Source organism: Salvelinus sp. IW2-2015, linkage group LG22, assembly GCF_002910315.2.
Source record: "Salvelinus sp. IW2-2015 linkage group LG22, ASM291031v2, whole genome shotgun sequence".
Taxonomy (NCBI): Eukaryota; Metazoa; Chordata; class Actinopteri; order Salmoniformes; family Salmonidae; genus Salvelinus; species Salvelinus sp. IW2-2015.
In genome coordinates this window covers 1478763-1504826 of record NC_036862.1, presented here as the reverse complement: position 1 = coordinate 1504826, position 26064 = coordinate 1478763, and the positions used below count along the sequence as shown (strand labels likewise).

The window sequence follows — 26064 nt, the reverse complement described above, 5'->3', positions numbered from 1 at the left end:
GGGAGAGGGCAGTGTGAAGTGCAATTGAGATTGCGTCATCTGTGGATCTGTTGGGGCGGTATGCGAATTGGAGTGGGTCTAGGGTTTCTGGAATGATGGTGTTGATGTGAGCTATGACCAGCCTTTCAAAGCACTTCATGGCTACCAATGTGAGTACTATGGGGCGGTAGTCTTTTAGGCAGGTTACCTTGGCATTTTTGGGTACAGGGACTATGGTGGTCTGCTTGAAACATGTTGGTATTACAGACTTGGTCAGGGAGAGGTTGAAAATGTCAGTGAAGACACTTGCCAGCATGTTCTGAGTACACGTCCTGGTAATCCGTCTGGCCTTGTGAATGTTGACCTGTTTAAAGGTCTTACTCCCATTGGCTACGGAGACTGTGATCACACAGTCGTCCAGAACAGCTGGTGCTCTCATGCATGCTTCAGTGTTGCTTGCCTTGATGCAAGCATAAAAGGCATTTAGCCCGTCTGGCAGGCTTGTGTCACTGGGCAACTTGCGGCTGGGTTTCCCTTTGTAGTCCGTAATAGTTTGCAAGCCCTGCTATTTCCGATGAGCATCAGAGCGTTGTAGTAGGATTCAATCTTAGTCTTGTATTAAGAATTAGGCAAAACGGATTTACGTTTCCCTACAATATAGTCCCTGGCCGCTTCTTGATGAGCATTTTCTTGTTTGCTTATGGCCTTATACAGCTCGTTGAGTGCTGTCTTAGTGCCAGCATCGGTTTGTGGTGGTAAATAGACAGCTATGAAAAATATAGACAACAAACTCTCTTGGTAGATAGTGTGGTCTACAGCTTATCATGAGGTACTCTACCTCAGGCGAACAAAACCTTCCTTGATATTTCCTTAATATTAGAGATCGCGCCACAGCTGTTATTGACAAATACAAACAGACCACCACCCCTCGTCTTACCGGAGGTGGCTGTTCAGTCTTGCCGATGCGCGAAAACCCTGCCAACTGTATGTTATCCATGTCATCGTTCAACCACGAATTGATGTTACAGTTTTAATATCCTGTTGGTGTGATAGTTTCGAACGGAGCTCATCCAGTTTATTCTCCAGTAATTGCACGTTGGCCAATAGCATGGATGGTAGAGGCGGGTTACTCGCTCGCTGACAAATTCTCACAAGGCACCGGGATCTGCGGCCCCTGTATCTCCATCTCCTCTTCATGCGAATTATGGGGATTTGGGCCAGGTCCGGGAGCAGCAGTATATCCTTCGCGTCAGACTCATTAAAGAAAAGATCTTCATCCAGTTTGAGGTGAGTAATCGCTGTTCTGATGTCCAGGAGCTATTTTCGGTCATAAGAGACGGTAGCAGAAACATTATGTACAAAATAAGTTGCAAACAACGCAACAAAACACACAAAAATAGCACAATTGGTTAGCAGCACGTAAAATGAGTCATCCCCTCCAGCGCCATTATCAGTTGACACCCGGCTTAAGATGTGGGAGCTGCTGTCCTTTGAGTACTTGGCTCTTTTGCAATTGTCTTTCCTCGATTCCACGCGTCCTCTCTCACATCCTTCTCAAAGTGCATTGGATGATAGAAAGTCAGAGATAATCCAGAACCGTGGATTTTATCCTCCAATCTATATAACAAGGTTTATTTGATCTTGTAAACATTCACAGCTTAAAGCTGAATCCCATATACTGCCAAACAAAGAGAAAAAATAAATACAGAAGTTGATTTAGATAAGGGAAAATGTAGAGTGATGGCTGCTGGGTTGATTGAAGCAGTTCGGGATGACTGGACATATGTATTGTAGCCTACTTTATAGGTCCTCAACTTTTCTTGTAGATTAATAAAAAAGTACTTCTGAAAGGAAGGGGTTGATGAAATTGACAGTTCTTTAGGTGCAAGTATGTTATGTTATCTGAATGTATACTGATTATATCTGTGTTCTCTGTATTTGTGCTCACAGACTGGCAGCTCTGGCCTAAAACATTCAAATGTGTTGGGATAATCTATTTCCATTTTGTGTACACCCCCACCAGCCTCCTCTCTACCTCTGCCAGGTTATTTTTGGTTCCTGTCGTCACAGCACCTGTCAGGACACCTGCGGCCCAGGCTCCTACCAAGCGGCCGCACACATCTCTTCCCAGCCCCACCCTCTCTGCATGCACACGCTCCGGGGTGAAGTTTCCCCTTGGTATAGATCTAGGATGCGCTTCCCCGGATGCGCTGATCTGAGGTAAACTGACCTCAGATCAGCGTTTAAGGGTAACTTCACCATATGCCCATGCACACTGTTGTGGAGGTGTGTTTACAGAGGGCCGTGTTCATCACTGTATATTCTAGGACAGTGAGGCTTATGGGTCAAATAAGCCTTTTCTATCAGTCACGTTTATAAGAATATGACAAATACTGTATCTTCTTGGTGCCAACAACCAACACAAAAAGCTTGCACATTTCAAATAACAATTACATCCAAGGTCCAGTAAGAAAGTAGCCTTGTAAACATTGACAGACAATAATACATAGTGATGTGCAGCCCACAGCAAAGTGGAAAAAACCTTTAAAAAATGCAGGTTTACAGGCAGTATTCCATATCTCACTACGTTCAGTTTTTTCCCTCAGTGGTTTTAGATTGCACCCCAAATTGCACCTTATTCCCCATACACTCTTAGAAGCAAAGGAGCATGGGAGAACCTTTTGGGGTTCTAAAAATTGCTACATGGGGAACCTTTCCAGGTCACAAAAGTTAATCAAGGAACCCCTCTGAAAAGGTTATTCGAGGAACCCCTTGGACACGATGAATATATTCTCGCAAAAGTGCCACAGATTGACTCTTATACGCTGATACCGGGCTGCCTGTGTAAAGGTTCAAACAGAAACCTGTTTGCGATGGGAGGGGTTTAATGTTGGACCTTTTTAATATTATATTGTAGCAGCATTCTAATGGAACATTAACATTGCTGATTATATGGAGCCATGACAATCATCTGAATGCAATGACCTCCTCAAAAAGTAATAAAATGGTAAATAATCCAACATTGGGATTTGCATAGGCACTTGAGGAACTCATACACGTCTGTAAACCTCATTGAAGCTACAAAACTGTCAGTGTTCAACCTTAATATGTGATGACAATATAACGGAGCAGATAAACAGGAATTATGTTCACAGTGTCCAAGAAGAACTATCTGAAAGCCACACTCTTACTAAGCCACACCCCCAGCATCAATAACCCAGCATCAACAACCCAACCTGGCTCTTTTTAAAGAAAACAATCCAACTAAGTAACCCAATGCCTGCAACCTAGCAGTTGGGTCATCCAAATAACCAAGCATTTTTTAAGAGTGTAGGCTAGGTTATCGTCGTAAGCAAACATCATTAACATCACAATAAACTTTTCGGAATTAAAATAGGAGGCTGCAGTCGTAATTTAATTGGCTTGACAGGAAATGTTCTATTATTCAACATTGCTATTTAAAGAGTATTCATATTGGAATGGGTAATTGTTTATAATTCGCTAGCTATCCCATAAAGCCATTGCCGAAAACTACATATTTTCATCTTCTGAGCAGGGCCGGCGCCAGAATGATTCAGTAGGACGGCCATTTGATCCACGGGACCTCCTATGTACAGTATGTGTGAATTAATTATAAAAAAATTTATAGTAAAGACATGTAATTTAACTGTAAAAATGTATTACCTTTTAATATGGCAAGAACACAACCAGTCAGTATGTTTTCATCTGATTGTCAAACAAATCCCTTCAAAAAGTAGGTTACACGTTCGTCCAAAATAATTCCAGCATCCAAACTGTGCACTGTGCACCTGCCAACTTTCCTTCAATTTGCAAGTGGCCATACACCATTTGTATTATGCTCTTCTTAGTCGGACAGCATCAGATAAATTGGCGACACATACTGAGACAGAGGGGCTCAGTTTCGCTTGCCCGGATGCTTTATCTGTGTCACGCCCTGACCTTAGAGAGCCTTTTTATGTCTCTATTTGGTTTGGTCAGGGTGTGATTTGGGGTGGGCATTCTATGTTCGGATTTCTATGTTTTTGTATTTCTATGTGTTGGTATGTATGGTTCTCAATCAGGGACAGCTGTCTATCGTTGTCTCTGATTGGGAATCATACTTAGGCAGCCTTTTTCCCTTTTGTCATTGTGGGAAGTTGTCTTTGTTAGGGGCACTATTGCCCTTGTAAGCTTCACGGTCGTTTTTGTTATTTCTTGTTTTGTTGGTGACATTTTACTAAATAAAAGAAAATGTACGCTCACCACGCTGCACTTTGGTCCACTTCTTTCGACGGCCGTGACAATCTGAGATTGATGCGTCTTTCTGTCGGCACGCATCTCTGTCAAATAAATTATCAATATTCTATGTTTTTATTTGGACAGGCAAGGAGGTACGGCGGGCCAGGCCCCCTAAGGCCTGCTCATAATGTATAGCAAAGCAGAAAATCTATTTGCTAAGTAAATTCTAAGTGCTCTGCAAGCCCCAGCAAAAAGGTTCCTCCAGAAACCTTTGCAACATTGAAACATTAAAGGTTCCTCCAAGAACCCCTCAACCAGCCAATGCTGCTAATATGAACCCATTGACTGCAATGTTTTTTGAGAAACTCCAGGGTTTGTTGAAAATCTCAAGGGATCCTTGAGTTACCCCTCATTCTAAGAGTGTATCGTGCACTACTTTTGTCCAGAGACATATGGGCCCTGGTAAAATGTAGTGCACTACATAGGAAATACAGTGCCATTTAGGACACAACCTTAGAAATATTGAACCATAAACCAGTACCATATAGGCCTATATTATCAGCTATGCATAACATGTAGCCCTACTTGGCCCAAATAAATATTTATTGAAATAGGGCCTTAACTATACTGAACAAAAATATGAATGCAACATGCAGCAATTTCAAAGATTTAACTGAGTTACAGTTCATAGAAGAAAATCAGTTCATTTAAATAAATGTATTAGGCCCTAATCTATGGATTTCACATGACTGTACAGGGACGCAGCCATGGGTGAAGAAGCCGAATGTGGAGATCCTTAGCTGGCGTAGTTACACATGGTCTGCGGTTGTAAGGCCAGTTGGACGTACTACCAAATTCTCTAGAACAAAGTTGGAGGTGGCTTATGGTAGAGAAAGGAACAGCTCTAGTGGGCATTCCTGCAGTCAGCATGCCAATTGCTCCCTCAAAACTTGAGACATCTGTGGCATTGTGTTGTGTGACAAAACGGCACATTTTATAGTGGCCTTTTATTGTCCCCAGCACAAGGTGTACCTGTGTAATCATCATGCTGTTTAATCAACTTCTTTATATGCCACACCTATCAGGTAAATTGATTATCTTGGCTGAGGAGAAATGCTCACTTACAGGAATGTTAACAAATTTGTGCACAACATTTCAGAGAAATATATGCCTTTTGAGTGTGTGGAACATTTTGTGGGATCTTTTATTTCAGCTCGTGAAACATGAGACCAACACTTTACATTTTGCTAGTAGAAAGAGGAGGAAAGGAAGCACTACTAAGGTACACAATAGTACATTTTGGTAGACAGAAGGTGCTCTTTGGTAAACGGGATGAATTGGTCATTAAAAAAGAAAGGAGGACTAAGGCACTCTTCATATAATTAATTAAAATGCCTTTTTCCCCTTAACCAAGCACTCTAGGCACAGTGTGGGCCAGAAATGGATTTAGAGTTACTGGTGTCACTCTTAAGTTGCTGGATGTATTTTGCTGATGACTTTTGAACTTGCTTTCCAGTCAGTGTGGATGATTTTTTGGCATCTGTTGACCATTTGTTCTGTTTCATCCCTCCCTGACGAAGGCCATGCAGCCGAAACGCGTTGGTTTAAAAAAAACTTTGTTTCTATTGAACATGCCATACTAATAAATGCATTTAAATTAACTATATGAAGAGTGCCTTGGTCCTCCTTTCTTTTTTGACTTTACATTTTGCGTTTATATTTTCGTTCTGCATATTTCAATTTCATAATTTTTTGGGGCAACTAAAATGCAATATGTCATCACTTTGTCATCAGCCCTTAAGCCCCTACAGCCTACAGGTCACCCAAAAGTATGCCCATCACAGTAACATCACTGTACTTGGGTACCAATCTGTCTTACCATGGAAACTCACACTAAACCTAGTTGATAAAAAATCCTGTAAACATTTTTTTATTTTTCCAGCCTACACCTGCCCCCAATTGAGTCATCACTTGAGACTATATCTGAAAAAGAACAGGACTTGTAGTTTCTTCTTTATCCAAACATATTCAGCTTCCTAAAATAGCAGAAATCTTAGACCTATATAAATGGGATCAAAGGGACTTCTGAGCTCAGATAGATTACGTGAGAAGCAAACTTCTGAGTGCTCTGAATACAAATGAGTCGATGTAAAAATCGCAGAAGAGTAGGCTATGACGAGGAGAATGTTATTGGGCAGAATCTGATGCACCCTATCTCGTGATAGTCAACGCTTTCTCGAAGCTATTCTCACCTTGATTATGTAAAAGGGAAAAAAGCTTTATTTGATGTCTAGGAAAATATATAGCAGGTGTTTGTTGTCGGATGCACAGATTCAATAGTGGAAGTGACTCTCCCACTTTCTAACATGTAACGCAGGGGAGTATGTCGTGACGTCACGTCTGTATTTCACAGGAGCCCGAGCTGCAGCATAGACTTCAGCACCAAAGCGAGAGGACAGCTCCGGATAAGCAGCGCGCGGACACTGGTTTAATGCACGAGCGTGGACAGAGAAAATACAGACACAGCGTCCAATTTGCTCGGTCGGAAATCACCCCAAAATCTCAAAGTCAGCCATTCTACCCTTCACTTATAACCAATATCAGTTGATTCACGGACAGTCCGGCAATTGACAAAACAGCTGTTCTCACCCGTCACGCTTGTTGATTACAGAGGCAGGCAAAGCAGGCGGGAAGAAGAACCACAGCCCGACCAGACCAGCTCTGACATCTTCCAGAAACGCACCGTCTCTAACTTCCCTCACTGATCAACCTAATCACAACGGGAGATGGAGATCATTAAAGTAGATAAAGCAGACAAAGCACCCGGTAAGCAACTTATTTAGTCATTTAATAACAGACTGGGTGTGTGTTGTGTGTATTGAATACGTGGGTCTGGTGGCGTGGCAGTGCGTGGCCCACGCCTTTGTGTGAGTAGACTGCGGTACTTGGAGCTCGTACACAGGACAGGCGCCTTGCCGCTTAGCCTACATGAAAATAGCAGGGGTGGACTAAGGTGTGGTTTATTTGGCTACGAACATCTGTGTATGTCTCCTGCTGCTGCGGGCGTAGAGCATCCATAGCCTACTACGACTCGCCCTTGTAGGCTACCTCGTTGCTTTTGTTTTCAGCGAATGGCTGACAGAAAGAACCCTGATGCAGCAAATTTACTCAGGTTAGCGTTTTTCGTCATGAATCTTGTTCTAGAGGCAGCTCTGCAGAGCGGTCAACTGCCACAGACACAAAGTCATAACATCGGATTTTAAAGTTAACCCTAACCTTAACCACACTGCTAACTTCAATGTCTACCCCTAGCCATAAATTAAGACAAAAAAAAACGATTTTTTGTTTTCTTGAATTTCATAGAGCCAATTTTGACTTTGCTGCTGGCCCATCTAGCGGAAATTGCTCAGTTCTGCCCCCAGGGCAAGATTCATAACAATAAACGTCAACCTGCCAAATGTACATCCCCGTAGGGTTTCGGGAGGGGAAGGGTGGGTTCTCTCAATTCTCTGGCTATGGGCAAGGCTAAAGGCCCACGCGCATTATCATTACACATGTAGCCTGTGTTCTAGTCTACTTCGTCACCTGATATAAGAGGAGTAGCATATTGGTTGATAAAACGGGTGTTTTGAGTTGACCTGACGTTTATAATAATATAAAAATTAGGTTTAGTCAAATAATTCCTACACCTGCCTGATTTTCATCTGGGCTGCCTATTAAATACCCGTGCTTCATCGGCCATGGCACATGTTATCTGTCAATAACCAATTCATGATGTTGTCTATTAGCAGGGTATGGGAGTAACGGATTACATATAATCCGTTACATGTAAGGGATTACAAAAACGGTGACAGTAATCCGTTATGTTACCAGCAAAAATATTGTAATCATATTACAGATACTCTTGAAAAACTAGATAATTACGTCGAGGATTACTTTTAAATTCAGAAAGGATGTTTGGGAAAAAAATATTTGACACTTCTCTGTTTTCTCAATGACATTCAAGTCAGCATTGAAAAAAGGCGCCTTTTTTTTGGGAATCATGTAGTAACCAAAATAAATATTATATTTGAGATTGTTCAAAGTAGACACGCTTTGCCTTGATGACAGCTTTGCACACTCTTGGCATTCTCTGAACCAGCTTCATGAGGAATGTTTTTCCAACCGTCTTGAAGGAATTCCCACACATGCTGAGCACTTGTTGGCTGCTTTTCCTTCACTCTGCGGTCCAACTCATCCCAAACCACCTCAATTAGGTTGAGGTCAGGTGATTGTGGAGGCCAGGTCATCTGATGCAGCACTCCACCACTTTCCTTCTTGGTCAAATAGCCCTTACACAGCCTGGAGGTATGTTGGGTCATTGTCCTGTTGAAAAACAAATGACAGTAACTGTAACGGATACATTTAGAAAGTTACCTACCCTTGTCTATTCGTGAGTGTGCTTGGTTTGAGGTTAATGGCTGCCTAGCTTACATGTGACAGATGCTCCATACACATAAAAGGTTACCTGACAATTCCAATGGGACACCTATAGATATCTCCATGCATTGAAATCAGCATGACGTACACCTTGCACTGGTTATAGGATGGAAATTCCCTTACAACGCTCCCTAATCTTATATCCAAACAGTTTTGCTTTAAAGATGGGATGTCACACACACACACAAAATCAACATGGGTTAAATGTGTAATGATTAATATGACCGCAGATGGTTATGTTCATTGTGCTGTGACTCTCTCATGCTCTTCGAACATTCCCATCTCATCACTCTATCTGCCTCTCAGGGCCATGGATGGTTAGTGTTGCTGATGTTTTTGTGTGTGTGCCAGGTGCCCAGTGGTCCTAAACACCTCTGGAGCCTTGGGTCCTTGGATCCTGCTGGCTCAGCACACAGACAGACAGTTTGGGTCAAAACATGGTGTCTGATACCATCACAGATCAATATTTTGCTACGGTCTCTTTCACACAGGCTCTCCTTCCTCCTTCTTCTCTCTCTCAGTTTTGCCCTGGATTCTGTCCTGAATGTGGGGGAGTGCATGTGACCGTGTGTAAATGGGTTACATGTGTGGGATTGGAGTTATTTGCATAGAATTTTCATTCTAGATTAGTATGTGTCTACATGAGGAAGGGAGCCATGTAATGTGAACGATTGCAGATGCAGAGAAAGGGGGGAACTGGAGAATATAAAGTTGTGAGTTTGACATGGCCTCCAAGATGTCTGAAGAGAGGATGACTTGGCATGCATTTTAACACAATTAGACATGGCCTCCAAGATGTCTGAAAAGAGGATGACTTGGCATGCATTTCTGCTGTGAACACAACAAACATCTTGTGAAATAATTATATGTTTACTTTCTTTTCTTATGTGTTTGTAATGGTAGCTTTTCATTGAAACTCTATGGTGAATGTCTAGTATTATATAAGTTAAAGCTGCAATATACAACCTTTTGGGCCACCGGACCAAATTCACATAGAAATGTGAGTTATAGATCTGTCATTAAGTCTAGGAAAGGGTCGATCTGTTCTACGTGCACTATGCGATTTCTACATAGTGCATCTTTAATGTTGTTCTAAATAGAAGAATGGACTATGGCTAAGGCAATAACTTTTCTACAGGAACATTACTTTAGGTGATAAAGAGTCAAACCCAGAAGCAATTGTGGTAATGCTTTATTTCATGGTACACACACACACACACACACACACACACACACACACACACTGGTGATTCAAGTGACAAAAAGTTTATAATAGTTTTCCCATTCATATCTGGATCCTGCAAAGTAGTTAGCGTTAACGCTGGGACCGCTGATATATGTCCAGGGATCCTTGCTCAAACAAGGCCGTACTACATTGGCGAAGCAGCTAGCCTAGCAGCTAGCTATCAAGGCAACCTGGTCTACTACTGCCGGATACCAAGCACCAGAGGTGTGGACTCGAGTCACATGACTTGGACTCGAGTCAGACTCGAGTCACATATGATGGCTTGCAACTCGACTTTGACTTTAACACCAATGACTCGTGACTTTACTTGGACTTGAGCCTTTTGACTCAAACTAACTTGATACCCTCCCCAAGCTCAAATATTAAAAATGATGCTATTAAAAAAGGTGTGCAGTGCTCTTCATTTAACGGATTACAGTTTGAATCGGACAGCAGCCAATCAAATTGTGCTAGCTGAGAAAAAGTTGTGCGTGGCAATGCAGAGGAATGTCGGCGGGTGAATTCAGTCGGAACCCTTGGAAAGATGATACCCCAAATTATTATTTTCGGATATAAAGACTACGCTGTAGTCAACAAAAAACGGATTGCAACTTGCAAAACATGCGGAAAGAAAATGACAGACGGAGGCGCAACAACTTCCAACTTTGTTCAACATTTGAAGCTGCACAAAGAACGGTAAGTCGTGGCTAATATAGCTGACAGCTATATATAACTTTGCTTGTGTAGCATGTAGGCTAACATAACATTAAGTCAATGAGCCTCCACACAGTCAGTCAGTGCGGGAACGTGATCATTGCACCCAAGATTGAGCTACAACTGGCTGGGCAGCCTGATGTTACTGCTGTTCCTAAAACCATTGATATACGTTAGCCTACTGTAACCACACACAGAGAGGGTGTGTGTGTGTGTGTGAAGGTTGGGCAATTGTGTACAAGTCTACATCGCCCGATTGCGCCCCATAGCGATCCTCGATAGTCGATCAATCATTACTAAAATGATGAAGTAAAGGGTGATGGGAAAAAACTGTGGAGACTGTTGAACGCTATTATGGGTAGGAATTCGAACATGTCTGCCTCTTTTGTTGAAAGAGGGTATATTTATTACAAAACCACACAACATCGCAAACTACTTTAATTAATATTTTACAGGCAAAGTGGACAAGTTGAGGAAGGCTATGATTCCAACTGATGGCTCCATTTCATATACCCTTATAACAGATTGTATCATGAAGGAGATGCAATGCATGTTCGAATTTCACCAAGTAGAAAGGGACGAGGTAGAAAGGATGCTGTTGTCTCTTTCGGATGACAAGTCACCTGGTCCAGATAATCTTGACATCAAATTGCTTAGAGTTACAGCTAACAAAATATCGACCCCAATCTCTCATATTTTTAGTAAGTGCTTGAGGTATGGGGTGTGCCCAGAAGTCTGGAAAGAGTCAAAGGTTATTCCACCACCTAAGGATAAAAAAATCTGCGTTCACTGGTCCTAATAATTGTCCTATAAGCTTGCTGCCTGTGTTAAGAAAATTATTGGAAAAAATGATCTTCACAAATCAAGCGTTATTTCTCATGTAATGGTCTGATAATGGGTTTCCAGCATGCATACAAAGAAGGGCATTCTATGCTGATGACTCTACAATGTCTAGCGCACCATCAGAATGTAACGAGCTAACAGATAATCAAATGGCTACCCAGAATATTTGCATTGCTCCCCCCTCCCCCTCTGGAACGCTGCTGCTACTCTCTGGTATTATCTATGCATAGTCACGTTGTCACGTTGTGACCTTAGTTCCTTTGTTATGTCTTTATTTTAGTTTGGTCAGGGCGTGAGTTGGGGTGGGCATTCTATGTTGTTTTTCTATGTTTTGTTCTATTGGTAATTTTCTATGTGTTTGGCCTAGTATGGTTCTCAATCAGAGGCAGGTGTCAGTCGTTGTCTCTGATTGGGAGCCATATTTAGGTAGCCTGTTTTTCATTGTGTTTTGTGGGTGATTATTTTCTGTTCTGGTTTTTGTTTCACCGTACAGGAGTGTTCGTTTGTCGTTTTATTGTTTTTGATCAGTGTTCATTTTTCGTATTAAAACAATATGGACATTTACCATGCTGCGCATTGGTCCTCTTCTTCCAACCACGACAAGCGTTACACACGTTAATAACTCTACCTACATGTACATATTTTCTCAATTACCTCGACACCGGTGCCCCCGCACGTTGACACATTGACTCTGTACCGGTACCCCCTGTATATAGTCCCGCTATTGTTATTTACTGCTGCTCTTTAATTATTTGTTATTCTTATCACTTACTTTTTTTTTAGGTATTTTCTGAAAACTGCATTGTTGGTTCAGGGCTTGTAAGTAAGCATTTCACTGTAAGGTCTACACCTGTTGTATTCGGCACATGTGACAAATACAATTTGATTTGATTTAATGTACTGAGTAGTGAACTAAGAATGGTGTCTGAGTGGGTTGATATGTACAAATTGGTGTTGAACATTTCTAAAACTAAATGTATTGTATTTAGTTCAAGATATATGCTTGCTGATGATCCCCAATTGAATTTGTCGATGAATAGAACGCATGTAGAGCAAGTGAAAAAAACGAAACTACTAGGCGTCATGTTGGACGCAGCTTTATCCTGGTCAGAACACATAGATAATATTGTAATTAAGATGGTTAAGGGAATTGCTATTACAAGAAAATGTTCATCTAGCACTCTGAATCAGATGATTCAATCCCTGCTCCTATCACACTTGGAGTACTGGCCAGTTATATGATCCTCTGCAGCAAAGAAAGATCTAAAAAAAACTCCAAATGGCTCCAAACAGGGCTGCCAGATTACAGTTGAAGTCGGAAGGTTACATACACCTCAGCCAAATACATTTAAACTCAGTTTTTCACAATTCCTGACATTTAATCCTAGAAAAAAATTCCCTGTCTTAGGTCAGTCAGGATCACCACTTTATTTTAAGAATGTGAAATGTCTAAATAATAGTAGAGAGAATTATTTATTTCAGCTTTTATTTCTTTCATCACATTCCCAGTGGGTCAGAAGTTTACATACACTCAATTAGTATTTGGTAGCATTTCCTTTAAATTGTTTAACTTGGGTCAAACGTTTCGGGTAGCCTTCCACAAGCTTAGCACAATAAGTTGGGTGAATTTTGGCCCATTCCTCATGACAGAGCTGGTGTAACGGAGTCAGGTTTGTAGGCCTCCTTGCTCGCACACGCATTTTCAGTTCTGTCCACAGATTTTCTATAGGATTGAGGTCAGTAATTTACACTATTTCCTTTATAACAATTTTAATGACATCGCAAAATAAGCAACAATATGACATTAGTTTTCTTTAGCTCGCCTCTGACCATTCCTCAAGTTCTCTGTTCGGAATATTGTTCCAGTATTCGCTTTTGAACGTGTTAAAGTTTCAGCAGGAAAAGTCTCTGTGTAGACAAAGGAACATTCCTGTGTGAATTTGGAGAGGGATAATCTCTGGATCAACCCCCCACCAGCTCCCTCCTCCCCCCCTCTGTGGGTAAGAGAGGGTCTGGTTACTGTGATCCATTGCCAAGCTGATCTGACCCATTCGGGTCCTCACAGGACAGTCATGACACATTCAAATGTACTTTTTGTTTTGTTTTATTTTGACTTATTGTAACTTTTGTCTTTTACCGTCATTCTATCCCCCGCCCAGCAACTCCACTCCCACTTGTCTCCAATTCCACTTCCCAACCCCCAGCTTCGCTCAGCCCACCCCACCTATCTCTGCTGACCACCCTCTTCTGATTTTTACGCACCATATATCTTTCATCTATGCTGTGATATTTAACATACCATTTGAATCTATCTAATCAAATAGAATCCATAGATTGCGAGTTGAAGATAAATACTTTTACTAAGAGTGTTAGTATATTAGTAATTGACTTACCAGGTCTCTCCAGATCTCCAAACAATGCTATTTCTAGGGTCAATTTTAGATTAATGTTATGCTTTTTCAGCCATCCCTGAACCTGAGACCAGAAACAGGCTATCTGAGGGCAATACCAAATCAAATGGTCTATTGATTCTGTATCCTCACAACAAAATGTGCAGAGTTGCGATGATTGAATGCCCCAAATATTCCAAATTTTGTTGTTGGCAAGAATTCTGTACAATAATTTTTGCTGAAAAGCAACACATCTTTACACTTGCGTCATTTTATATATCAAGTCATACACCCTGTGGCACAGATGTCCACATCCTGATCCTCAAATGAAACTGGTATACTTTCCTATTTGATCCTTTATTTTGGGCAGACAGACCAGTTCCCTACCTCCTCCTGCTGCCTCCTCCATTTTTGGGGTAATGCTGTAATCAATGAGTTGTAATCTTGGATTGAGCAGACCTTCCCATACAATTCTGATGACTCCATAAAATACATAACTCTACCGTTCCAATTTACATTGGTACATTGTTTGCTGCCTCCACCCACCCATTTCACCCACCCAAGGCTTGGATTGTCAATACAATCAAACTATCAAGGGCAATGAGTCAGTCATAATGTGGCTAATAGGCTAGCGCAGGGCTTCCCAAACTTGGTCCTCGGGCCACCAAGGGGTGCACGTTTAGATTTTTGCCCTAGCACTACACAGCTGATTAAAATAATCAACTAATCATCAAGCTTTGATAATTTGAATCAGCTGTGTAGTGTTAGGGCAAAAAACTAAATGTGCACCCGTTTGGGTCCCGAGGATCGAGTTTGGGAAATGCTGGGCAAGCGTATCTATTTATGTAGCTATTTAACAAGCTAAAAACACAGAGCCTAACGTTAGCTAGCTAGATACTGGTAGGATATCATGTCATTGGAGGAGTGGGTGAGTAACCAACTTTTTCCCCTCATATCATTTTTCGGTGGCTACAGCTAGAGATGCAGGTGTCATTTGGTTAGCTAGCAAGAAATATGAATGCTTTGCTAGCTAGCTATCTATGCAGAAATTGAACGACTGTTATCCAGCTAGCATATCTCTTGTGTTCGTAATTTCACTCTGGCTATCTACTCCAATTTCAGAGTGCAGAATAACTGATGAATTTACGAACACGCAACACCTGCTGAATATGACCGGTGTCAGTCAACGTCAGTAAAAAAGTCATTCAATTGTTGCCAGCAGCACAGTTATTCACTAACGCTCTAGATAACATGTAAACAGCCTAAACAGCTCTGCTAGGGCGAGTAATATGGTCAGTGAGGCGTTCTCTCATTTATCTCTGGAAGTAGCTAGCAAGCTAGCCAACTTTAGCCAGTTACCTTGGGTGCTTGACTGCCGTTGTGAGCAGGTAGCCTAGCGGTTAAGAGCTAGTAACCAAAAGGTTGCTGGTTCAAATCCCAGAGCCAACTAGGTGAAAAGTCTGTTGATGTGCCCTTGAGCAAGGCACTTTACCCTAATTTCTTCTGTAAGTTGCTCTGGATAAGAGTGTCTACTAAATGGCTAAACTAAACTGTCATGAATGCTGTGATCAATCCTACTCCTCGGGCCAGAGCATGCAGTGTGTGCTCTGAACGCTTGGAGACCGAAACGCTCTGAATTCTTGAACAACCCAGAACACTCTGACACACTGGAGGCAAATGATGAATGCACCCTTAGTTGTCAATCAAATGTATGTGGCATTGGGCCGGCATGCAAGTTCCCATTCAGTTGTCAAAACGTGGGTTTGGAGAGCTGCAGAAGGACGAACAGGCATTGTTTATCAGTGCAATTTTGACGGCCAACTACCTAAAAAAGTTTGAGAGGGATTATCTAATGTTCCCGCTTTAGATTTTTTGCTCAACGCGCTCTGGCTAGCATTAGTTGTTGTTGTGCATAACTGAGGGAGAGAGAGCGCCTACCTTTTCATGGTTGTTTGATTAACAGGACTGTAAATGTCCCAATTATAAGAGGACTCCTGTGATATTTACATACGTTTACAATGCATTCTATTGATCTAAAGTCACACTGTTGCTACTGCCTGTAAATACACATGCCAGTTCAAAGTGAATGATGGCAGGCCCATGTGGCAAATGGCTTATTTGCATAAATGCCTACTGTAGCTCAGATTGGCTATGGCGCACTGGTCTGCATAGACCCTGGTCATGGAGGAGACCGTATGTTTTATTCGATTTGATTTACTACAGTTTCTAATAATTGTCCAAACGCACAGCTGCTTTCCCACTCTATATTCCTATAGAGTTTTCACAAATCCCTTACGATACATCGTTCCCAAACGTTCTATGAATTTATGAAAACATGAAAATGACCGTATCTAATAACCCTTTCTAAATGACCCTATTCTTCCTGGGCCTGTATATAAACCGATTTGAATCAGATTTGATGTTGCTAAAACGCTGTCGGTTCCACTTTCAGTACCTGGTAAGCAGGAGCCTTCTGGATATTTACCAACAAGTCAATATTCTTTGTTGATCTCAAGCATTGTTGCTGAGAGAGACGAGAGAGAAAGGGATAGAGAGAGAGAGAGAGAGCGAAAGGAAGATCGAGACAGAAAGGGAAAGAGGGGTCATAAAGATTCTCATTTAGATCCACCTCCACAGCAGAACAGTGAAAATGAAACAGGTTCTGTTGAATAACACTTTTTGAGGAACAGTTCAGGTTGCTATCACAAGACATCCCTGTAGAAACCATCCACCAAAAATATGAGACAATTTGGCCATTGTCCCAAATGGCACCATATTCCCTATGTATCTAGAGCACTACTTTTGACCAAGGTCCATAGGTAGTAGTGCACTATATAAGGAATATGTTATGTTGGTAGCATACATGGACACACAGTGAACTAAGCCCTTTCTACCATGCTGTTTCATTTGAGAAATGTTGTAGTCATTTAGCAGACACTCTTATCCAGAGTGACTTACAGGAGCAATTAAGGTTAAGTGCCTTGCTCAAGGGCACATTGACAGATGTTTTTTCACCTAGTCAGCACAGGGAGTCAAACCAGCATCCTTTTAGTTACTAGCTCAGCAGTCTTAACCACTATGGTACCTGCTGTTTCAGACAAAAAGCTGCACCCTACTGCATTTTATATAGTGTAATGCAATTGGAAAATCTTGGCAATGCCTATGTCAGTACTTGATTGCATTATACGACGTGCACCACTGACAAATTGACCTTGCTAAATGCTTCCGTACACAGCTTTGCAAAAATAACTTGAGTATAGACAGGGCAATGGCAATGTCAGGTGTGTGTGTGTGTGTGTAGGGGGGAGAAAAACAACAACATTTAACCATGTCACTGGATTAAGGTTCAAAGCAGGGGGAGACCGAAATTCCTTTACGTTGAGGACTTCTGTCAAATCATATCAGGTTGCGAGTGGGAATCTCATCACAGACAAGTTTAGCTAATTAGCAACTTTTCAATTACTTACTACTTTTTAGCTACTTTGCAACTACGTGGCATGTTAGCTAACTCTTCCCCTAACCATAACCTTAACCCTTTTAGCTAACCCTTCGCCTAACCTTAACCCTTTTAGCCAACCCTAACCTTAACTGTAATCCTAACCTTAAAAACCCTTTAACCTAACTCCTAAACTTAACCTTAACCCTAACCCCTAACCGAGCTAATGTTAGCCAGCTAGCTAACGTTAGCCACCTAGCTGCCTAGTTAGAATTCGTAACATATAAGTTTAGCAAATTCTTAACATATTGTACGTTTTTCAATTTCGTAATATATTGCAAATTCATAACATATCAAATTAATTATAATTCGTAACATATCATACGAAATGGGTGATGGTCATTCACAAATTAATACATACCATACGAAACGTAACATATTATACTAAAGGAAGTGTCTCGGATTTACATACAGAATAATATGAAATGCTCTGAGACCAGGTTGGGATGTCTAGTCAGTCAGTTTCTAGGTGTGGTTAAGAAACTAAGCCAAAGCTGTCATAAATGTTTAGGGCCGGTTTACTGGGCACAGACTAAAAAGCAAGCTCAATAGAGAATCTAGTGCTTCGTAGTCCGGGATTAGGCTTAAAATGTGTCCGGGATTCATTTGGTTCAGGTCAGCATCACAAACAAAACAATTTCAAGGAATTCAGAATTCATAACTTCCAGACACACATCATTTTCATTGAATCAGTATCAATACAATCCCATACAAATAACATGTTATTTATTGATCCATTACACAGACAACAGAAATGGTTAGTTTTGTTGTCACAGTACCCAGTCCCACCACACAACAGTACCTCTGCCTTCCTCACCTACAGTTTTACAAAGGGGCAGGCCCTGTCTGTGAGAGGGTGTTTAGGTTCTCCTCTGCTGCTCGGAGTGTAACCCGAGTCCCTGCTGATGGAACAAAAGGGTTTCCCTCTCTCCCTTTCTCACTCTCTCCATCAGCCGGCCTGCTAGCTAAGAGGCCAGGAGACCCAGACACACACAGTCAAACAAGGTGCTGGGTTACACAATCAATGTCTGTCTGTTACGTTGCCCAGATGTAGTGGGGGAAGAACCCAAACAACCTTGGTTGCCAAAAGTGGGACAGTCCCCAGGTCCCCAATGCAGAGTAGTGTTGTGGCTGCTCTGTCAAAGATTTTCATCTGAATGTTAGACTGATGTTATGTTTGTTTCCCCTACCAGTCAACACCTCCACCGCCCTGTTTTGGGAGGCCTGGGTTAACATAGTATTTGAGTAAAAGTGCAAGCTCAGTCAAGCAAAGCTTAAGTATTTGAATGATAGTGTTGGAAACCAGGGGCTCTATTTTCGGCGGGCCATTAAGGCGGCGCTAGTGTCAAACGGCATGTTAATTTGCAATTACGTAATGTAAAAACTGACGCACTGGCATTTTCCAGCCCAAACGCTAGGTTTGGCTATATACCTGTCTTATATAAACTCGCTTGCGCTCAGATGGGTGGGGTGGAAATATTTGAGGTGTGTCCTTAAAAACATGAGCCAAAGTGTTAATTTCAGGCAGCGCTGATAGGGACGTTTAAGGCCAACCAACAGCTGGTTTTAGCGGTAACGCAGTTGGTTATGGCATGCATTTTGACAGCGGAAACACAGCCTATCCAGCCATGACGCACACTGCCCATATGTGTATGGAACGACAGTAGCCTAATGTGCTTTTAGTGCCTGTATGCTTCGTATTTAGAAACATAAAAACTAATGTTTTTTTCCATTCCATTTTATTTTATTAAAAACCAAGTATAGCTTCCCCTGCTCTCAATTTCGTTTTTTGGGTGTCTGTCTAATGCAATCGTGAAGTAATCAAGACTATCGACGAACGGTTTGGCCCCTGAGACCGCTTGGAAATAAATCTTAACCACCAAAGCTTTATTCAAATATCAAGTTTTAGAGGATTAAAACTATGAGCTGACATTCTCTTTTTATCTATGCATTGTAGGCAGGCCCACATTATTTTAACCATGCAGGTCCCGTTTTGGACGTGTGTAAAACCCTCCATAATATTATATGCCCACGGGATAAATTGTGGTGCCTGTAACTGTGACATAGACTGTTTAAAACAAGTTTTTGTTTTGTTTAGAATTTGATTAGAATTATTCGTTCTCTTTTTATGCCTTATCAATAATGAATTGAATCTTGCTTATTGACAATGTTTAGCATGTCCTTGCTCAGCCATAATGCAAATTACAGTAGGCCTAGACCCTATATCAGTGTGAATGCTATTGAAGCCATGCAATTACTTAGAACAATGTGGACTGCAAATGGGTTTAAGTTAGCAAAGATGGGATAGGTCTACATTTCGTTATTTCGTTTTTGTAAGCCATTTAACAAACTATAGCGGACTAAGGCAGTGCATAAAAGACGGTAAATACACAACCTGAAGCAACCACATATTTCGCCATTGAGCACGTTCTGATCGGCCAGTGAGGGGCCAGGCCTCGACAAAACCACAACTTGTTTATTCATCAAAACCCAGCCCTTTCGCGGCAATGCCATCAAGTGCGTCGATAATTGTGATAGTGTAAATAGCTAAAATATTTCTGACACATCCTTGAACCTATAATGCTACTGCCTGTGCGTAGATCTACCATTGGGTTAGGTTTATTAAAATAGAGCCCCAAGTCTGTTATTCATACTTTCTTTACAATAAAAAAATCTACATGCAAATTTTGTGACTAGCTATTAGCATCATCCATATGATTTTTACAATAGGCCCACAAAGAGGTAGGCAGATTGAAGTGGATGATGAGGGCAAGGCCCATCTTGTCATGCTTGCTTCTGTGACTCTCCAGACTGGGTCATAGAACAGAGGGTGAATGATTCTTTCATAGACCATTACACAAACACTCTCTCCCTTCTGTTCTCCCTCCCTCTCTTTTTCTCTCTCTCTCCATTAAACAAACTCACACAACAAACACTATCTCCTCCCTTTAACTCTTTCTCCATTACACAAACACATACAGCACACAAACCCTCTCCCCTGCCTTCCTCTGTTTCTCTCTCTCTCTCTCTCTACCCCCTCCACAACCCCCCTAATTGAGTCCTTGTTAGTTCTACTCAGATAATGAGATATATGACACGTTTCTTTCCAGAAAGCTATACACTGAGTATACAAAACATTAAGGACATCTGCTCTTTCCATGACATAGACTGACCAGGTGAAAGCTATAATCTCCAGTGGTGGAAAAAGTACCCAATTGTCATACTTGAGTGAAAGTAAAGATACCTTAATAGAAAATGACTCAAGTAAAAGTGAAAGTCACCCAGTAAAATACTACTTGGGTAAAAGTCTAAAAGTATTTGGTTTTAAATATACTTAAGCACACAGCCAAGGTAACGCAGGAGATGCTCCTGAACAAGTCTCTGAATGTCCTTGATTGGCCCAGCCAGAGCCCGGACTTGAACCCGATCGAACATCTCTGGAGAAACCTGAAAATAGCTGTGCAGCGATGCTCCCCATCCAACCTGACAGAGCTTGAAAGGATCTGCAGAGAAGAATGGGAGAAACTCCCCAAATAAAGGCGTGCCAAGCTTGTAGCGTCATACCCAACGTAACAAAATGTGGAAAAAGTCAAGGGGTCGGAATACTTTCCTAATGCACTGTACATCACATCCTGTCCCCACCTGTCACAGACCTATCAAATGACCCCGCTCACCACTCATGCCTCATGTCAGCCGTCTTCCATTTGTCTCCTCGTGTCAGCCATCTTCCAATTTTCTCCTCACTCTCTCCTGTGTTTTATCTCTCCACTCTCCAATCCCCCATGCTCTCTCTCCCTCTGGTTAATACCTCCTTCCTCTTCTCTCCCCTCTCTATCCCTTCTTTCTTCTCTCGTTCTCTATGTGAGCTAGAGTGTTTGATGACTCTGCAGCAGTAGAGGGGAAATGCTGCAGCCATTGAGATCCCTGATGCATTAATGTTGAGAGGAGGCAGAAAGAGACCCTGTCTCATTTTGAGCTCTCTATATCTCTCCTCTCTCTCCTCTTTCCACACACACGCACTTAAGCACGTACTGCCTACACTCCCAGTACATGCTTTCTACAGTCGTGGCCAAAAGTTTTGAGAATGACACAAATATTATTTTTCACAAAGTCTTCTGCCTCAGTTTGTATGATGGCAATTTGCATATACTCCAGAATGTTATGAAGAGTGATCAGATGAATTGCAATTAATTGCAAAGGTCCTCTTGCAATTCAAATGAATGATTCCCCAAAAACATTTCCACTGCATTTCAGCCCTGCCACAAAGGATCAGCTGACATCATGTCAGTGATTCTCTGTGTAACACAGGTGTGAGTGTTGACAAGGACAAGGCTGGAGATCACTCTGCCATGCTGATTGAGTTCGAATAACAGACTGGAAGCTCTCAAAAGGAGTTGTTTCTTCCTCTGTCAATCATGGTTACCTGCAATGAAAAATGTGCCATCATCATTGCTTTGCACAAAAGGGGCTTCACACAGGCAAGATATTGCTGCACTAAGATTGCACCTAAATCAACCATTTATCGGATCATCAAGAACTTCAAGAGAGTGGTTCAATTGTTGTGAAGAAGGCTTCAGGGTGCCCAAGGAAGTCCAGCAAGCGCCAGGACCGTCTCCTAAAGTTGATTCAGCTGCGGGATCGGGGCACCACCAGTACAGAGCTTGCTCAGGAATGGCAGCAGGCAGGTGTGAGTGGATCTGCACGCACAGTGAGGCAAAGACTTTTGGAGGATGGCCTGGTGTCAAGAAGGGCAGCAAAGAAGCCACTTCTCTCCAGGAAAAACATCAGGGACAGACTGATATTCTGCAAAAAGTACAGGGATTGGACTGCTGAGGACTGGGGTAAAGTCATTTTCTCTGATGAATCCCCTTTCGATTGTTGTGGGCATCAGGAAAAAAGCTTGTCCGGAGAAGACAAGCTGAGCGCTACCATCAGTCCTGTGTCATGCCAACAGTAAAGCATCCTGAGACCATTCATGTGTGGGGTTGCATCTCAGCCAAGGGAGTGGGTCACTCACAACTCTGCCTAAGAACACAGCCATGAATAAAGAATGGTACCAACACATCCTCCGAGAGCAACTTCTCTCAACCATCCAGGAACAGTTTGTTGACGAACAATGCTTTTTCCAGCATGATGGAGCACCTTGCCATAATGCAAAAGTGATAACTAAGTGCTCGGGGAACAAAACATAGATATTTTGGGTCCATGGCCAGGAAACCCAGACCTTAATCCCATTGAGAACTTGTGGTCAATCCTCAAGAGGCAGGTGGACAAACAAAAACCCACAAATTCTGACAAACTCCAAGCATTGATTATGCAAGAATGGGCTGCCATCAGTCAGGATGTGGCCCAGAAGTTAATTGACAGCATGCCAGGGCGGATTGCAGAGGTCTTGAAAAAGAAGGGTCAACACTGCAAATATTGACACTTTGCGCATCAACTTCATGTAATTGTCAATAAAAGCCTTTGACACTTATGAAATGCTTGTAATTATACTTCAGTATTCCATACTAACATCTGACAAAAATATCTAAAGACACTGAAGCAGCAAACTTTGTGGAAATTAATATTTGTGTCACTCTCAAAACTTTTGGCCACGACTGTACATGCTATTTAGTTGTAATTTTATTATAATTTACATTGGCCTGGGATTCCCTAATCGTGAGGGCCGTCATACAAAAGGTTGCTTTCTATTGGAACATTGGCGTGTTCTGTGCTGTGTGATGCACAGTGCTATTCATCACATGATTGATAATATATTTCCATGTGGCCTCCCCATGCAGTCCTATAGATAAACAAATTAAGATGCACAGCCATGCAGTCCTGCATAGCCATTCTCTCTCTCTCGCTCTCCCTCTGTGCAGAGCACTGATGAGTGTATGAGTGTGCGACTGAATGGCGGTGCTAAGTAGACCTCTTCATTATTTACAGAGCTCTGCAAATGGACTCGCTCACATGGGGGAGGGCAGGCTGGCTGCACTCTGCCTCAAATACTCCCTCCATCCCAGCTGGAAGTGGGTTGATGGATACTCCTCCTTCTCTTCACCCCGGTCTGATAAAAAAGTTTAAAAAACTCTTTCCTATACTAATTTGTCTCTTCGTTTTACCAATAATCAATGGAAATCTTAAAGGGTCAATCAGCAGTTGAAACAACAACAAAGTGAACACCCCGCAATGTTTTGGGTAAAAGGTGAGGGATAGGGCTGGAGAATTGTAACCACTCAAATTCATAGACAGAGTTACGGATGCAAGGACTGACCATCCTTGATATCAAAATTATAGTTTTGACCATGTTTTGAGGCTACATTTACTTTGTTTACAAATATTGGAGTAAACAAGTTGATTTTTGGGGGGGTTCTGATGGGGTACGACAGTTGAAATAAGCTCATGAGTCATTTCTAAGTTATATTCTTCAAGAATCAATGGGTACATATCATTAATTTATAAGTCCAAATATAGCAACTGCTGATTGACCCTTTAAAGGACTATTGTTTTCTTGACAAATCTATGGCACAAATCCTCTACTCCAGTTGTTAATTGTTTTTTATATTGTTTTTGTCTCAATATAATTTTTACCTGGGAGTGTTAGTAGAACTTCCACTAAACACATTTTAGACAATGACAAACACGCAAATAAATATTGACACTTGACCTATGATTCATTGTGATTACACATGCAACAACACCCACGTTAGGCACTCCTACAGCACTAAGTATGATTAGTTGCGACTAGTGGCCACCCGTCATTCAGGGCAGGTGGTTGTTGTTGTATGCGTAATCACAATGAATCATAGGTCAGGTGTAAGTATTTAGTTGCGTGTTTGTCATTGTCCAAAATTAGTTTAGTGGAAGTCCTACTAACACTCCCAGGTGAAAATTATATTGAGGCAAATACCCCAAAAAATGTTGGGGGAGGGGGTGGGGACTTGCCTGTTTTGCATGTTATTTTGGTATTAATACGTGTCACATATCAGTTTGCAAACAATGTAAAAAATATATAATTGAGTTAATAAAGCTTCATATTTTTGTTTTCTTGAGTTAAGCAGCTTCAGGTGTTTCAGCCTAGCTCAGTGCTTTCTGTGGTGGTAGGAAAAGCCAGCAGAATATACGTAGCGTTGCGCCGTGATTGCCTCAGTGTTCTGTCACTCATGGGGACACTACGTCACCACGAAGTCTAAGGGAAGAGCTCGAAAATTCTACCCCTTTGGGTGCTGCCATAGTGTTACATTAGAAGTGCCCATCCAAGAAGGCTCAAGGTCATTGACCACAGATAAAATGACGTCAAATCACGTTATATTTACAGTAGCTTTGATTGGACTGATTATGTCAACATTATACTTTCAAAATCTTAGCTAGCAGTCGTCATCATGAATCAAGTCAACTATCTACTGGCAAATCCATTTTAATCCTTGTCGTATGAAGATAAATAATGAACAGAAATTATAGATAAAACGTATCGGTGGTCATCGGCCATTGGACATAAACATTACACAACAAGTTGGAAATCGCAAATTCAACAATGAGTGGTTTGGAAGCAGGTGAGCACAGCACAACAAGGTGAGTCCAATAATGTCTTGTATGCTGCTGCATAAATTATGTAATATGCCAGGGAGATATGTATACTGTAGCTTAGAAAGTAATACTAAGTGTATGTTGTGCAGTAAGCTGTTAGTAGCCCATGTGACTCACGCTAATAATTTGGTCCCTTTTCCCTTCTTACTTTCGCCAACTGTTGTGACTTGGTGGTGCACATGTAGCCTATAGCCTGTTTTAGAGAAATGTAATCATTGAATATTTTAAGAGCTTTCATTGTCTGCTTATATGCCCCCTTTATTTATCCTACGGTTCTGACTTGGTGTACAGCGAGAATACTGTAAGAACGGCCCATATTCTGAATTTTGTCGCTGTACATTTCAAAAGTGCTGAACAAATAGTTATATTGACAACGTCCGTCCTAGCTCACTCATTAAGCTCATTGTCTTAATCGAAATTACGGATTGCCTCTTATCCGCTCGTTGTTCCCTTATGCCATAGTTTGTACATCTCAATTGTCAGTAGAAACCACATTTGTTTAAACAAGTCAGCCACATCAGCTATGTTTTTTAAAAAGGCAGGAAATGAGGCTGAATTAACTGTTTCACTGTCAGACAAGGCTCTGCTGATAGCCAGGTGTAGCAGTGGTAAGGTGTTGGGACTGATGTTGGGACAGCTTTATGTAGGCCCTAACAGTTTGTGGGCACCGTTTGTCACCGTTATAGTGCAATTATTATATTGGGGGAGGGCTGAAGAGTATTTATGTCTGTAAAAAAGCTATTTTGTGGGGAAAAACTCATGCTGATTGGCTGGGCCTGGCGCCCCTGCTCAGTCATGTGAAATTCATAGATTCATTCATTTCAATGGACTGATTTCCTTATATGAACTGTAACTCAGTAAAATCTTTGAAATTGTTGCATATTGTGTATATATTTTTGTTCAATATATATTTCATGCAGCTGTCTATTACAGTGCATTCGGAAAAGTATTCAGACCCCATGACTTTTTCCACATTTTGTTGCCTCACAGCATTACTCTAAAATGGATGAAATCAAAAAATTATTCATCAATCTACACATAATACATCAGAATGACAAAGCAAAAATTGTTTAATTGTATTTTTTTATTTAACTAGGCAAGTCAGTTAAGAACAAATTCTTATTTAC

General features: G+C 41.5%; 1 protein-coding gene across 2 annotated transcripts in view; it reads left to right on the top strand.

Annotated features, from left to right (window-relative positions):
• The first annotated feature begins 6436 nt into the window (after positions 1 to 6436).
• LOC111982533 (fibroblast growth factor 12-like) overlaps positions 6437 to 26064 on the top strand; it is a 130982-nt gene continuing 111354 nt past the window's right edge. The window contains exons 1-2 of one of the 2 annotated variants that reach the window (XM_024014101.3): positions 6437 to 6785; positions 6890 to 7044. In XM_024014101.3, coding sequence (XP_023869869.1) covers positions 7005 to 7044 — 40 coding nt within the window. In that variant the 5' untranslated portion in view covers positions 6437 to 6785; positions 6890 to 7004. Of the gene's footprint in view, positions 7045 to 26064 lie in introns of both variants that reach the window. The other variant, XM_024014100.3, reaches the window with a different exon arrangement.